The sequence below is a fragment of the Mobula hypostoma genome, chromosome 13 (genome assembly GCF_963921235.1).
Source record: "Mobula hypostoma chromosome 13, sMobHyp1.1, whole genome shotgun sequence".
NCBI lineage: Eukaryota > Metazoa > Chordata > Chondrichthyes > Myliobatiformes > Myliobatidae > Mobula > Mobula hypostoma.
In genome coordinates, this window is record NC_086109.1 from 82,687,005 (window position 1) to 82,702,615 (window position 15,611).

The following is a 15,611-nucleotide window of genomic DNA, read 5'->3' on the forward strand; positions in this document are numbered from 1 at the left end:
CTACCCTTCCGTTAAGTGGTTATGGCTCAGTTGCTAACACTTTCAATTCTGAGTTAAAAAGTTTGCATACAAAACCTGATGGTTTAGATGTAAAATAATAACATGAACTGAAGTTTAATAGAAATAGTGTGTTTTTGGAACAACTGGCTTCTATATGAGATATTACATATGTGCAGCACCAGACAGGGAAGAGAAGGGACTGATATTCCGGTGAAAACAAGTAATGTGCACAGTAAAAAGTCACTAAAACAATAGCCATCTTTTCCCCACATTCATTGACAGCTATTTAAAGCAGTTTGGGGATATGTAAAGATAACATGGACAATAGTATAGTGTGAGTTAAAAAGTGAAATTAAATCAGTAGTGTAAAAAAAGTAGAGGTAGTGTTCATGGGTTCAATGTCCATTCAGAAATCAGATGGCAGAGGAAAAGAAGCTGTTTCTGAATTGTTGAGTGTGCACCTTCAGGCTGCACTCTTGAAATAATGTATGTACAGTGTAGGTTCACTTACCGGAATCGGGAAGACTCCAATAAATTACAGTTTCGTCGCAGTTAAACACTTGCTTATACGAATAACCACCTGACACAATCGGCAATCACCTCTGATCTGGGCTGACATTTACTTGCTGGGCGGCACCTAATTAATTAGCTTGTTTGTTTTGGCTCTTAAAGATGTGCTGGGTACGTTCCGACTACCGCTGCAGCACTGTATTCTTCGCAGCAATGTATCGGTCTACGGCCCGGAGGTTGGGGACCACTGCTTAAACTATGAAGCTGCCCTCACCTCAGAAACCGATCAAACCACCCATGACTACCTTTAAATTCCACTTCCGCAACACTTTCCTCACCATCGTCCGGTGCTTTCTGTTTCAGCTTATTAAGAAGACTGACTGATTTCTCCTTAAGTTTAAGAAAACTTAACAGAACACCACACTTTGTACACCCATCAATCCACTCAAGCAATAGACTTTCCATTTTATCCATTATTGGATGCTGACTAAGAGAGACCACTTTGCTACGAGCAGAACCAACAGTAACATCGGCAGCTTTCAAAATTCTGTCTGTCTGCGTATAAATAGTGCGAATGGTGGACGCAGGCAAGTTCAACACGCAGTGTCCTTACTTCGTTCACCACGATCGAAACGCTTAATTATGTCTAGTTTTACGCTAAGTGTAACACCCTTACGAGCTTTTTTAGGCTTTTCTGATACCTTAGAACTCATCTTGCTAACGGATGCACAAAATTAATCGAGATAAAGCACGTGTTTAAGCAATACCGGCTAGAATGCAGTTCCAGTGGAGGAGCTTGGTTGTTTGGGCGCGTGCTGCCTTTTTTCGTAACAGTGAAAACACCTTCTGTTAGCGAAAACAGGTAACTCATGTAGGTCTTTCGTAACAGCGAGGTGTTGTAAAGCGAACCTTCAGAAAACGGGGGACACCTGTATCTAATTCCTGTATGCATACATTTGGCCTTTTAATAGTAGTGATTTTGAACTTGTCATGATTTCCTTCCTATTGCCACCATAGCTGAGATAAATAATTTTAAGTTCAAAGTTAGTTTATTGTCACCATATACAACCCTGTGATTCATTTTCCTGTGGGCATTCACCATAAATACAAGGAACACAATAGAATCAATTAAAGACTGCTCCAACCAATGTGCAAAAGACAACAAACCATGCAAATACAAAAAGAATAAAAGAAAATAATAATAATAATAAATTAATAAGCAATAAATATTGAGAACATGAGGTGAAGAGTTCTTGGAAGTGATTCATAGGTTGTAGGAACAGTACAGTGATGGGTTGAGTGAAGTTATCCCCTCTGGTTCAAGAGCCTTTTAGGTTGAGGGGTAATAACTTTTCCTGAACCTGGTGGAGTGGGTCCTGATGCTCCTGTATCTTCTAACTGATGTCAACAGGGAGAAGAGAGCACCACCTGGATGGTGGTTGGGGTCCTTGATGATAGATGCTGCTTCCCTGCGTCAGCACTCTGACTCAGGTGACTGAGTAACATTGGAAACTATACATTTACCCACTTGATATGAGCAGTTCCTGTTACTATGTATTATAATAGAGCAATTGCTGCTTGTGGAAGTTGTACCTAGTAAGGGAAGATTTCATATTGTAGTTCTGCCTTCTGTCACCAGTCAATGGAAGATCAAAATCTTGATCATTTACATGTTGTTATTTTGCATTTTTGTCATATTCTTCTCTGTCTTCTTTTAGACTGATGTAAATGCTTCTTCCTTGGAGTATTCAGATGGCGGATTTTGTGATCGTAGTCACCGCTTGCAAAGGAGCCTGCCAGGTGAGCATTCTGTGCTTCACAGGCACATCACGGGAGACTTCAATGAATCAACAGTGTTGCGATCTGATGAGGAATCAGAGGAAACTGAGAGCAGCAGGAGTAAAGGAAAAAGCAGGTGAGGTATATTGACATTCACAGAACAGCTGTATTCTTACTCCTCAAAGTCAATGATAGAACTTATGTCATTGAATGTTGACATGGAATGGGAAGTGGTCAACATTCAATCTGTGAGGTGACACGGTTATTATAGTGCCAGCGACCCGGGTTCAATTCCCACTGTCTGTAAAGAGCTTGAACGTTCTCCCTGTGACCACGTGGGTTTCCTTCCATATTCCAAAGGTGTACAGATTAGAAGGTTGATTGGGAGCACAGGCTCACTGATCTGGAAGGGCCTGTCCTCATGCTATATCGATAAATAAATAAATCAAGAGTTATTAAACATATAATAAGAGATAATACAAGCAATACACAATAATACATTATGAACTTCAGTTGTGAAGTACTGTTCCAATCTTGGTTTGTATAGACCTTTGAATTCCAAAGCATCTGCTATAACAGAAATACTTTATAAAATTTTATTCAGTCTTCAAACAGGGGAAATCAAATGTATTTTTTCGATTTCTGTTTTTCTTGTGCCTCTTTATTAGTAACTTTACTTAAACAGGTTGTCTTCCTGGTGCTACTCGTTATTTTGATATGTTTGTCCCTGGTTGATTGTCAGTCTAATCCAAGGGAGATAGTTATGAAAAAACTAATGAATAAAGCAATTCCTCAGAAATTTATTACATCTTCTTTAGATGTTGCCATGTTGGTGCTAACAATCCTATGTTTGAATGCTATACGTAAGATATGATTTTAAGACAATTATTTTTGATAGTCAAAAATGTAGATTTGTCTTTTAATTTCACACCAGGAACCTCCCCTCGATGTCTCACTTAACTACCATAAAAATGTCTGGCATTTTTTATTTTTGTTTCAATCACATTCAAGCCACGTCATCGGCACGTACTCTTCCCTACCATTTGTATGAGACGCTGACACAGGAAGGCAGCCTCTGTTATCAAAGCCCCCTCCCATCTGGGCCATCCTACCTTCTTGCAGCTACCATAGGGCAGAAGGTACAGAAGTCTGATGTCCCATACCACCAAGTTCAAGAACAGTTACTTCCTTTCATCCATTAATTTCTTTAACCAAACTGCAGAACATAAATCACTAAATGCTGGAAGAACAGCAGGCCAGGCAGCATCTATGGAAAAGAGTCGACATTTCGGGCCTAGACCTTTCATCAGGATCCTTCAACTAATCCTGATGAAGGGTCCCGGCTTGAAATGGCGACTGTTCACTCTTTTCCAGCAGTGCTGCCTGGCCTGCTAAGTTCCTCCAGTATTGTATGTGTGTTACTTTGAAAATCTCCAGCATGTGCAGATTTTCTCTTGTTTGCAACACAAATCACTACCTTATTATAGCAATACTATGACCACTTTGCACTACAATGAGCAATTTTTTGTGTTCTTTCTTTTATAGTTTTATATTATTTATGTTTTTCATATGAATGTATTTGAGGCTGTGTGCCTGTGATGCTGCTGCAAGTAAGTTTTTCATAGTACCTGTGCATACATAAGACAATAAACCGAAATTTGACCCTGCAGGAGAAAATGAAGGCTTATCCATGCACTGTGGTGATGCCAGCAGGCTCAATAAACTGATTAGAAAGGCCAGCTCTGTTAGAGGAGTCAAATTAGACACACTGGAGACTGTGGTAGAACAGAGGACCCTATGAAAAACCCTGGCAATTCTGGACAATGTTTCTCACCTTCTACATGCCACCTTGGCTGAACAGAGGAGCACTTCTAGTAATTGACTAAGACAACTGCTCTGCTTCAAGGAGTGCTATATGAGGTCATTCTTACCCTAGACCATTAGCACTATAATGAGTCAACCTATAGCCGGGGAAGTGATGACCCCCTCTTGCAGACCTTGCTAACTTATTTTTTTATTCTTTCTACTTCTCTTCTAATATTTATATCTGTGCACTTGTATTGCTACTGTGACACAGTTATTTTCTTTGGGATCAATAAGATATCTATCTATATGAGGTAATTTCTTACCCTCACCCATTAGGCTCTATAATGAATCAACCTATAGCCGGGGAAGTGATGTCCCCCTTCTGTTAGACTGTTTGAGATAACTTACTTTTTATTCTTTCTTTCTTTCTTTCTTCTCTTCTAATATTTGTGTATCCGTGCACTTGTAATGCTATTGTAACACTAATTTCCTCTAGGATCAATGAAGTATCTAGTTATCTATCTATCTACTGAATGATTTATCATCTGAAACAATCTGATTGTCTTTGCTTGGATTTTTTTTGAATTAGATTTGTAATCTAAGCAGATTAAAGCCCATCGTTGTACTCCATTTTCTCCAGACATGCAAGTCCCTCACACATTCCCATGATATGTGTTGTCACATTGTGAAATAGAGTTTAAAAATTCCCCAGTCTCTTCCTTATTTACCATGAATGATATCCTGAAGCACAACATACCTGAGGGGAACAAGCATCTAAGAGACCTGGACTACAATAAGGGGCATTGACTTCAGAAGAGGAGGGAAGATCTGGAGAAATAATGATGTAATACACAGGGCAGAAGATTTACACTAAAACAGAAAGACTCATAGAATTGGACTTTTATTATTACAACATAAATTCATTCAGGTTAAAAATTAATGCCAAAGAAATCAATAACCTATCAGGGAACCTGGAAATGCATATCTTTGTGTTGCTCTGTGTAATATTGTGCAGGGCAATAAAAATGCTTGTAAAGGTTTTGTATTGTTCTGATATTCTGAAATTAATTGTTTGTCTCTAACAGACGGCAAATCAATCGGACCTGGACTAAACGAGATGTTCCTGGGATGAACAGCATGGTGAAAGGTAGAAACAGCTTCATACACCATGGGCATAGTGACCTGAGCAGTTCTCAGTGTGAAATAATGAAGTGTATGTACCTCTTGTGGTCTGGTTACTAACCAACAGTCAGTGCAGCAAACAGTATGTTTGTTTCATGGAGCTGGCCTCGATACTTGTGTTATTTCCAAATAGCTTCTCTGTTTTTATGAAGCTGGGGCTTTATCCCATTGCCATTGTTATGAAAAGCCAGTTTGTATATCAAAACATTTATGCCATGATAGATTTGTCTGTAGAAAACTGCTTGAAATCAGCACAATGATATACTTGGATGGTTGGTAGACTGTGGGATTGAAAGCATTTTCTTATTGCTGCAACTCACAAACTATTTCTCTGTCTGTGGGTGAGATGAGATGGGTTTTCTGACAGTCCCATCACAGTACAACAGTCAGGTTACACATATAGATAGCAAAAGTGTTGTAAGAGCTTGTGAATCTGAAATAAAATCAATGCCTAACAGATACAGCAAAGGTCCAGCATTATCTGTGGAGAGTGGAGGACTAGTAAAGACTCTGCAGTTTTATTTTTTTCCCCAAGAGTTATTTAATTAATCTTCCTGTATTGGTGTAATAATGTTCACTTCTGAGTCATTTTGTGGCATTCAGGAATGCAGCCACGCACTTTCTTAAGTGCGTTACCTTTGCACGTGTTAGAATTTCTACAAGGCTTCTGATGGAAGCTTCAGTCTCCATTCCATCCCTATCGCCTCATTAGCTGACCTCCCAATCATTTGTCGTGAATTTCCGGGGTGGGGGGTTTATACCTCATTGCCCCAGCAAGCCACCTACTTGATTATGCTTTTGGCCAATGGCCTTCACCCTCATTACCAGTCACTGCCCTCATGGCTGCATGTTTCCTTCGGTAAAAATATGCAGCCCTCGTTCGGTTGTCTGTTTAGCAGTGAGCTCAGTTGAACTTTGCAGCAGATGGCATGAGAACAGAGGGGAGCCTGCAGAGTGTGTCATCCGATATGGGGTAAAGTAGAATTTATCTGCTTGTGTTTTTTTCTGAAAAAGCTACAGCATGATAACCCTCAAAATTGTATTGTTAATAAACTTGCTTGGTATTTTCCAAAGCTCCAAACTGATGACCTTAAACCTGTTCACATTACTTGTTTAGGGGTTTAATTCCAGGCACTGTTTGTAGAGTTTTTGAGTGTGTGGGTTTCCTCTGGGTACTCTAGTTTCTTTCCCCATTCCAAAAATGTACATTGGGGGTTAGTGAGTGTTGGGCATGCGATTTTGCCACCAGAAGTGTGGTGATACTTGTAGGCTGTCAAGCACAATCCTCACTGATTTGATTTGATGCAGATGACGCATTTTCAGAGTTCAAAAGTTCAAAACAAATTTATTATCTAAGTACATATATATCACCATATACTGCCCTGAGCTTCATTTTTTGCAGGCATTCACAGTAGAACGAAAAAATACGATAGAATCAATGAAAAAGTACACAAACTAAAGCTGACAGAAATAACAATGTGCAAAAGACGAACTGTGTAAATACAAAAAAATGTAAATTTGCTGCATGTTTTGATGCACAGGTGACAAATAAAGCTATTCTTTATCATTTTTTTTTGTTCAATAGCTCCACGCTGGAAGGGAGACCATTTTGGGATCCACTATCGTTCCATTTCAAATGATTTCAGGGAAGGTGTACCTGTGAACCATCCCAGACTGAAGAATTCTGAGTGGAGACTTGTTCAAGCACAGCACAAAATGAGGGAACTAGCCATCAACATCCGTATGAAAGAAGAATTGATCAAAGAACTCGTCAAAACAGGTACAAGGGGTCAATTTCAAATAGATTTATCTGTTTTTGCATTGACCTTTCCACATTGTCAGTAAAATACACACAAAGTAATTCATCAGCTTCGTAATTCAGTCGATGTTCCTTAAAATTGAAATAGCAGTAGAAGAAGAAATACAGCAATATTCTTCAAGGCATATAATAGAGATCATAGGCTGTAATAAATAATGTTGTATTTGTATATGTAATAAATCATTAGTTTCCAATCTGGGCTATGATTTAATTTTATTGTTTTTATCACATTTTTATGTTATTTTCTTTATGATTTTGTTTGATTTTTTCCTTTTAACAAAGCATTATAAACCTGTTGTTGCCTTATCACCATGTCTACTTCTATCATGTGAAAAAGTTATTGAAAATATATCTCTATGGCTGCACATTTTAGCACAGTTGCCCCACTCTTTTTGTCATCATTTTAATAGTATAAAGATTAGCTTTATTTTTCACATGTGCATCAAAACATAGCTTCTAGCATCCAAAAATAAAAATTACCTATTACATTTAAACCTCATCAGTTTTATTGGTGGAATTACACTTGCGGTTTTAATGACTTCACTAAATGTAAAAAGCATGGAAGTTAGGTGGAGCTTCAGTTCCTCTTATAATTGTAGCAAACTCTCTGTAGGATCAGCACATTAAGATTGTGTTAGGGTTTATAAGTAGTGAGCAATCTCATACATTTCCCCATGAACTGCATAGGTTTCCTCTGGCTGCTCTAGTTTTCTCCCACAGTCCAAAGACGGACTAGTTTGTAGATTAGTTGTCCTCGTACAATTAACCTTTGAATTTACGAAAGCCATTGTAAATGTTCTTTGTTGAGGCCAGTGTTAAATAGATGGATTGCTGGGCAGTGCAGCACAGTGGGCCAGAAGAGCCTGTTCTACACTGTATTTCTGAATAAATAATCCTGTGAGTTAAACCTGGTTTTTGCTTGGATGGCCAGGACAAGACGCCCAGGCAATGAACAAGCAGTACTCTCGGAAGATTAGAGAGCTGGAACAAGAGGTTGAGCAAGAAAGAGTGGAGCTGAGGGAGGCTCAGAAACAGCTGCGGGACCTTGAGGAGAAAGAACCCAGGGACCCAGTGGAAAAGACCAAACTCCAGGAGTACCATAAAAAAGTCGCTGCAGCTCAGAGCAAAGTGCAGGTGCGTGAGGTGATGTGTTTGGTGACGTGACTGCCTTTGAATGGGTTGTCTGGAGGTTTCATGATCAAGAACAATCGTCAATTCTGCTGGATTGAAATGAAAAAATATGCTGTGTCACAGGCGCCATACTTAAAACTAAAGTGGATAGAAACATGCAAGATCTCAGCATTTAATTTTGATAATCTGGTATTTATTTCAGTATAGTTATCGAGAATTTGTTTTAGAACATCAGTGTGCTGATTCTGTTTACAGTACAGTAGTAAGCTAGCTGTAAATCTTATAGTTAGTGCCTGGGAAGCATAGAAAGTTCAAGGAATTCTGCCTGTCATCTCATGTCATCAGTGTGTAATAAATGGAATTCTAGGAAAAAGAATTGGATTACTGTATGCAGGCCACACAGGTTCAGTAGGGATAGAAGAGAATTAGTTTAATTTGGCATCTTGATCATTATAGACAGCGTAAACCAAAGGGCTTCTTCCTGTGCTGTCTGTTCTATGTTCTAATTACTCATTCACATATGACAAGTGGCCAGTGAATCAATCAGAAGTCCGCAACTTAAGGCCTGATGGCCGGAGTCCTGAAGCTACAGGTCCACTGGGAAAGTCGAAAGCCCAATGACTGCAAATCTACATATCCACTGGAAACTGGAGGCCAGAGCAGGCCTATCCTTGGATTGGAGTGTGTGTGTGTTCATGATCCTGTGGATCTAGAATGGAGGGTGAAAGAATATTTCTGTTCATCATTTAGGATCTGCACACAATATTTTTTCTGTCGCTTTCCTGCCTTTCATTAAGTTCTACTTCTTACTGCAAGGGGTATGCTCTGAATGATGTTATTTCAAATACAAGGCTGTCAGCTGCTGTCAATCTTATTGACAGGCCCTAAGTCAGAAGAAACGGGATACAGAACGACTTGTATCACTGTCATCGCAGAGCGAGCGGCGGATCCAGGAGATGGAGAGGAATGTGCAGCTGATGAAGCAGCAGCAGGCGCTACTGCAGAAAAAACTGAAAGTGGAAATGGATCAGAAAAGGCGATTTGAAACAGAGATGCACAAAGGAAAACATCGAGTGAAGGTACTGCATGGTGCATGTTGGGCTGCCTTCACTGTATCCTTACAACCTAAAAGATGAAATGGGCAGGTTACCAGAAGGTGACAGTGATTGAAGGAGAGGGGAGGGATCATCGACTCAGGCCTAAGAGGCCAGCGCCGGGCATTTTCATGCCTTACAAGGTGCGGAACGAAAGACTGTGTGGCACGCCACTCCTCACACAGACATAGAGCAATGTGTGGTTAAGTGCCTTGCTCAAGGACACAACACGCTGCCTCAGCTAAGGCTCGAACTGGCGACCTTCAGATCACTAGACGAACGCCTTAACCACTTGGCCACATGATTGAAAGAAGTAGTTCAAATGGATTAGGAACTCTTTACCCAGTATCTAGCTTGGCTGAAAAACTGCTCCATCAATGGGTTTGAAAGCTTACATTGCTGTATCCCAGGGATAGAGCAGTTTCCCTGCCAGTAGAGTCTGCATAACCTATATGTTATTAACCTGTATAGTTCAGTAACAATTATTACCCTTCAACTATCAGGCTCCTGAATCAGTCTGGACAACTTCACTCACCTCAACACTGAACTGATTCCACAACCTATGGAATCACTTTCGAGGACTCCACAAAACATGTTCTAGGTATTATTTATTTATTTCCATAGCTTGTCTTCTTTTGCACATTAGTTATTTGCTACTCTTTGTGTATTTTTTTTTCAGTGAGTCAGTTGTATTTCTTTGTTCTACTGTGAAGGCTGCAAGAAAATGAACCTCGGTAGTATTTGGTGACATATACGAAGATTGAAAATAAATTTACTGTCACCTTTGCATAAAGAACTCTCCCACTAGGGAATTGTATAGGGATGCTCTACAGCACTTTCACCTCAGTGGTTACTGCAAACACAAATAAGGAGTCGGATAGGGATCTGCTTAATGTGAATTTCCAGACCCTATTCATCCAGGTCCCTCCTTCCAATTTGACCTTAACATCCTAAAACAATACAGCACAGAACAGACCCTTCAGCCCATGATGTGTGTTTGACCATTCAATAAATCCAAATTAATCCCATCTACTTGTATGTGAAGTATATCCCTCCGTCCCTGCCTGTTGATGTGGCTCCACACTCTCCTCTAGCAGTACATTCTGGACACCTGCCACTCACTATGGGGAATCTTTCCTCCTCTCACCTACAGCTATGCCTTCTGGTATTTGATATTTCCACTCTGGGAAAAAGACTGATGATCATCCTATTTATGTCTCTGATCATTTTATAAACCTGTCAAGTTGCCTGTCAACCTCTGACGCTCCAGAAAAAAACAATTTGTCCAACTCCCCTTTATAGCTAATAACTCGGTCAGGATTTTCCCGAGAATCTGACTCTTTATAAGCAATCTGAGCAAGTTGGGTACAAAATGGAATCTTAATATCCTTGACTGGTTAAGAACTGTTGTATATCAGTGGGGGGAGGGGGGTGGAATATCACAGCCAGAAAATAAACTGAAATCCCACCATACTGGCAGTTCTTGAATTAGGCTTGATCTTAGCTGAGGAGATGCAGTCAGACCCAGGTGATTTGACATGCGAAGTTGCAATGTCAAGGTCAGAGATAAAGCAAGTTTATTATCAAAGTACGTATGTGTTACCCAATGCTGCCTTGAGATTCATTTTCTTGCAGGTGTTTACAGGAAAATGAAGAAATACAATATAATTTATAAAAAAACCATACATGAGCAAAGTCTGACAAAAACCAATGTACAAAAGAAGGTGAATTGTGCAAATGAAAGAATAAGTAATACTGAGAACGTGAATGTGTGTAATCAAAGAATCTGTAAGATCCAACACCAGCAATGACAGCTGATATTTAAAGCCAGAAAGTGGGGGATGTAATACAGAAGAAAGCTGCAGACAGAGGCTAGGGTGGAATTGTGTGGGAGTACAAAGATGAAAATAGAGATTTTAAGTTTAATGAGTTGAAGAGAAGGTATCCATGATTACAAGCTTAGAGAATAATGAAGCACTAATCCTTCCTCCATCTGTATGTCTAGGAACTTGAAATAAAACATGAACAGCAGCAAAAGATTCTTAAGATTAAAACTGAAGAGATTGCAGCCTTCCAAAGAAAGAGGAGGAGTGGCAGCAATGGGTCTGTCATCAGCCTTGAAGAGCAGCAGGTAAAGCAAGAACAAGTTTGGATCTGAACAAAGGCAATTTTTCTTCTGGTTTGGTGTTTGCTTTCCTTTTCATTTTCCTTCTGTGGTCCTCCTGTCCTAGAAATGAGAATCCTTACTTAAGTATGGATCATTAAAGTATTTGCAGTTGTACTTCCCTTGTCAGCTTTTAATGAGGAGTCATTATTCTCAGTATTTGGCTCAGCAAATTATCACAGAGCCAATTGAAAGAAAGCCCGTTTATTTAAAAAAAGACTGGTAAAACTTAGCAATATCTGTTGTGAGTTGTAATGTAAATCTTAAAGCATTTGACAACGTTGGTGTATAGATATTATAGCATTTGATAGATATAGTCATAGTCATACTTTATTGATCCCGGGGGAAATTGGTTTTCGTTACAGCTGCGCCATAAATAATAAATAGTAATAGAACCATAAATAGTTAAATAGTAGTATGTAAATTATGCCAGTAAATTATGAAATAAATCCAGGACCAGCCTATTGGCTCAGGGTGTCTGACCCTCCAAGGGAGGAGTTGTAAAGTTTGATGGCCACGGGTAGGAATGACTTCCTATGATGCTCTGTGCTGCATCTCGGTGGAATGAGTCTCTGGCTGAATGTACTCCTGTGCCCACCCAGTGCATTATGTAGTGGATGGGAGACATTGACCAAGATGGCATGCAACTTGGACAACATCCTCTTTTCAGACACCACCGTGAGAGAGTCCAGTTCCATCCCCACAACATCACTGGCCTTACGAATGAGTTTGTTGATTCTGTTGGTGTCTGCTACCCTCAGCCTGCTGCCCCAGCACACAACAGCAAACATGATAGCACTGGCCACCACAGACTTGTAGAACATCCTCAGCGTCGTCCGGCAGATGTTAAAGGACCTCAGTCTCCTCAGAAAATAGAGACTGCTCTGACCCTTCTTGTAGACAGCCTCAGTGTTCTTTGACCAGTCCAGTTTATTGTCAGTTCATATCCCCAGGAATTTGTAATCCTCCACCATGTCCACACTGACCCCCTGGATGGAAACATTGAAGTTTGGGGCTGTACTATGTTGTTGGGAATCACTTTTGTCGCCGTGTACCTGGCACATCACTGGCATGTTTTTTCTATCCTTTGTGCAAACACATCACCCAGAGAGATGGAGATCATGGCCTGGAACACCATGTGGGCCTTAGACCATAAGACATAGGTAGAATTAGGCCATTTGGCCTATCAAAACTGCTCCGCAATTTGATCGTGGATAATTTATTTTCCCCCTCAACCCCATTCTCCCATCATGTTACCATTGTAGGCAAGGTTGATAAATTTTCATACTCCACCCAGCAAAACTCAATCCAGAGTCCAGAGACTCCAAGATGAAGGTTTTCTGTATTCCTGCCTTGAATCCTATAAACATTCATTTGGAACAGGGTGAATGGAGCTATGTTTGTGTTTGTGATAAACATTCCTACCACAGAAGCTCTTTCTATCAGAGTCATGTCAGTTTGCTAATTATGCCAGGGTGGCAAAATGTCTGAAGGTTTTCTGACAACTTGTATAAGAGAAGGGCTTGCTTCTACAGTCATTCTGTCATGATTATCCACTAACTATTTTGTAGAAAATTGAAGAGCAGAAAAAGTGGTTGGACCTGGAAATTGAGAAGGTTCTAGAACAGCGAAAGGCTCTTGATGACCTGGAGGAGGAGCTGAACAAACGAGAGACCATTGTAGAAAAGAAAGAAGCCTTGCTCCAGGAGAAGAGCGGTCTGGAGAGCAAGCGGTTGCGATCCAGTCAGGTGAGACTTGCCTGGCTTTTGTAGACAGGAGGCCAGGATTCCAATGGATGAAAGAATGGAGTTGAGTTCTTGTTGTAAGCTTAGGGGTAGCAAGATATTTGTTATTCCCATCCTTCGAGATTATTAGTATCATCAGTAATAGGTACAGCTGTGATGCAGTAGTTGTTACCAGACCAATAGTGTACGAAGCTGTGCTGATGGTAGAGATCAGCAAACTATGAAAACACTCAGCAGGTCAGATAGCATCTGTGGCAAGCAGAACAGTTAATGTTTTACTCTGGGACTTTTCATCAGTTGTACACAAGTGTTTCCAGCATTTCTGTTTCTACTATAGTCGTCTAAAGGCCTGCATTAGTAGTTCCAGACGGCAATTAGATTGAAAGTCTCGACTTGGTAACTGTAGAATTTAAATTTAGCTAATGATCGATAATTTTAAATATGGAACATGGGTGGCACAGTAGCATAACAGTTAGCACAATGGCTTTACAGCACCAACGATCACCAATCAGGGTTTGATTCCCACCGCTGTCTATAGGGGGCTTAGACGTTCCTCCTGTCATTGGGTGGCTTTCTTCCAGCTGCTCCAATTTCCTCCCACATTCCAAAATGTACGGGGTAGGGTTAGTAAGTTGTGGGCAGGCTATGTTAGCGCTGGAAGCATGGCACACTTATGGGCTGGCCCCGCACGTCCTCAGACTGTGTTGGTCGTTGATACAAAATGACACATGTCAGCATATGTTTCAATGTAAATGTGGCAAATAAAGCTAATCTTTAATCTTTGTAAACTAACGACAAGATAATCTTTGTAGTGACGAGCATGAAAACAACTGGTTGTCACAAAATTACTTCTGTTTCACTAATATCCTTCAGGATTCTTATCAGTGACTAGATCTGTCCTATGCGTGCGACTCTCCAATGTCCTCTGAGATAGGCAAGCTAGCCAGTTCTACCAGCAGCACCTTGGTCAAACAGGGAAGGACTAAAACTGGATGAACCACCTAACACTATTATAGCATCAAATTAAGACATGGTAAAAATATTCCAGTCCAATTGACCTTGCAACATGCTCCTTGCATTGGAGACTGGTATCAAAATTGGGAGAGATGACCTACAGACTAGTCGAGCAGTTTGACATAGTCATGCTGGCAAAATCATACTTTCCAGACAATGTGCTATCCATCCCCCTCACAAGCTCTGCCGCCATCTCATCCCGCCAACAGGACAGATCGATCAGCAGCGGCAGCATAGAGATATGCAACAGGAAGCACGATTGCTTTATCAATTCTCAACAATGACTTCAGTTTGAAAACATCAGGTCAGAGATGGATAATCTCCCCATGACTACCATTCCAATTCGATTTTCCCATTCCCATTCTGACATGTCTTTCCATCACTTCCTCTACTGCCATGAGGTCAAACTAGTTTGGAGGAGCAACACCTTGTATTCTATCTGGGTAGCCTCCCACCTGATGGCATGAATATTGATTTCTCTAACTTCCGGTTATTACTTCCCTTACCCCCCCCCCCCCCCATCCATCTGCAATTCTGGTTACCCTCTCAACCCTTCTCATCTTCCCAGCACTTGCCTCTAGTTCCTCTCTTCCATGATCCACTGTCCACTCCAAACAAATTTCTGCTTCTTCAGCTCCTTACCTCTTCCACCTATCACCTCCCACTTCATTCTCCCCTCACCAACCCACACAACTTCTGCCTTACCTGGTCTCACCTATCACCAACCAGCCTGTACTCCTCCCCCTCTCCCTTCTTCTTCTTCTGGCTTCTGCCCCCTTCCAATCCCGATGAAAGGTCTCAGCCCGCATTGGCAACTGTTTATTCCCCTCTATAGATGTGGCCTGACTTGCTGAGTTCCTTCAGGATTGTGTTCCTCAAGATTTCCAGCATTGGCAGAATCTCCTTTGTTTAAGACATGGACAAGAAATCATCTTGCTGAATACCTCCTACCATCCTACTTCTGTTATCGAACCGGTAGGGCTGAATAATCTTGGAAAATGAATAAAGGGATTTAAGGATTGGCTGGAAAGGTGGTTTTATCCATCATCTTACTGAATGTTGGATCAGGTGCAGACAGCTCTTCTGCGAATATTTCAGATATTCTGAAATGTCATCGGCAGATTTTTTTAAAAATCTCATGATAAAACCTGATGAAATTTATTTCTGTAAGACAAATAATCAAGGAGTTATATGTTATTCTGTAGTTATTTGAGAATCTAGTTAACTATGTTGAAATAATATGTTTAGTTTTGGACACTACTTAAAATTTAGTGTTGACCTTAGAGGAGTTTGTATTGACTTTCTTGAATAAAACTCCATCTCCAGGGTGATATTTTGAAGAACAATTACATAATAGAGAGTTGAAT

General features: G+C 40.5%; 1 protein-coding gene across 3 annotated transcripts in view; it reads left to right on the forward strand.

The window, feature by feature from the left end:
* Positions 1–15,611, forward strand: part of kif7 (kinesin family member 7) — a 48,228-nt gene that overhangs the window by 18,267 nt on the left and 14,350 nt on the right. For 2 of the 3 annotated variants that reach the window (XM_063066046.1, XM_063066047.1), the window contains exons 7-13: positions 2,229–2,425; positions 5,181–5,308; positions 6,863–7,057; positions 8,028–8,230; positions 9,109–9,306; positions 11,327–11,452; positions 13,057–13,233. In XM_063066046.1, coding sequence (XP_062922116.1) covers positions 2,229–2,425; positions 5,181–5,308; positions 6,863–7,057; positions 8,028–8,230; positions 9,109–9,306; positions 11,327–11,452; positions 13,057–13,233 — 1,224 coding nt within the window. The remainder of the gene's footprint in view (positions 1–2,228; positions 2,426–5,180; positions 5,309–6,862; positions 7,058–8,027; positions 8,231–9,108; positions 9,307–11,326; positions 11,453–13,056; positions 13,234–15,611) is intronic. The other variant, XM_063066048.1, reaches the window with a different exon arrangement.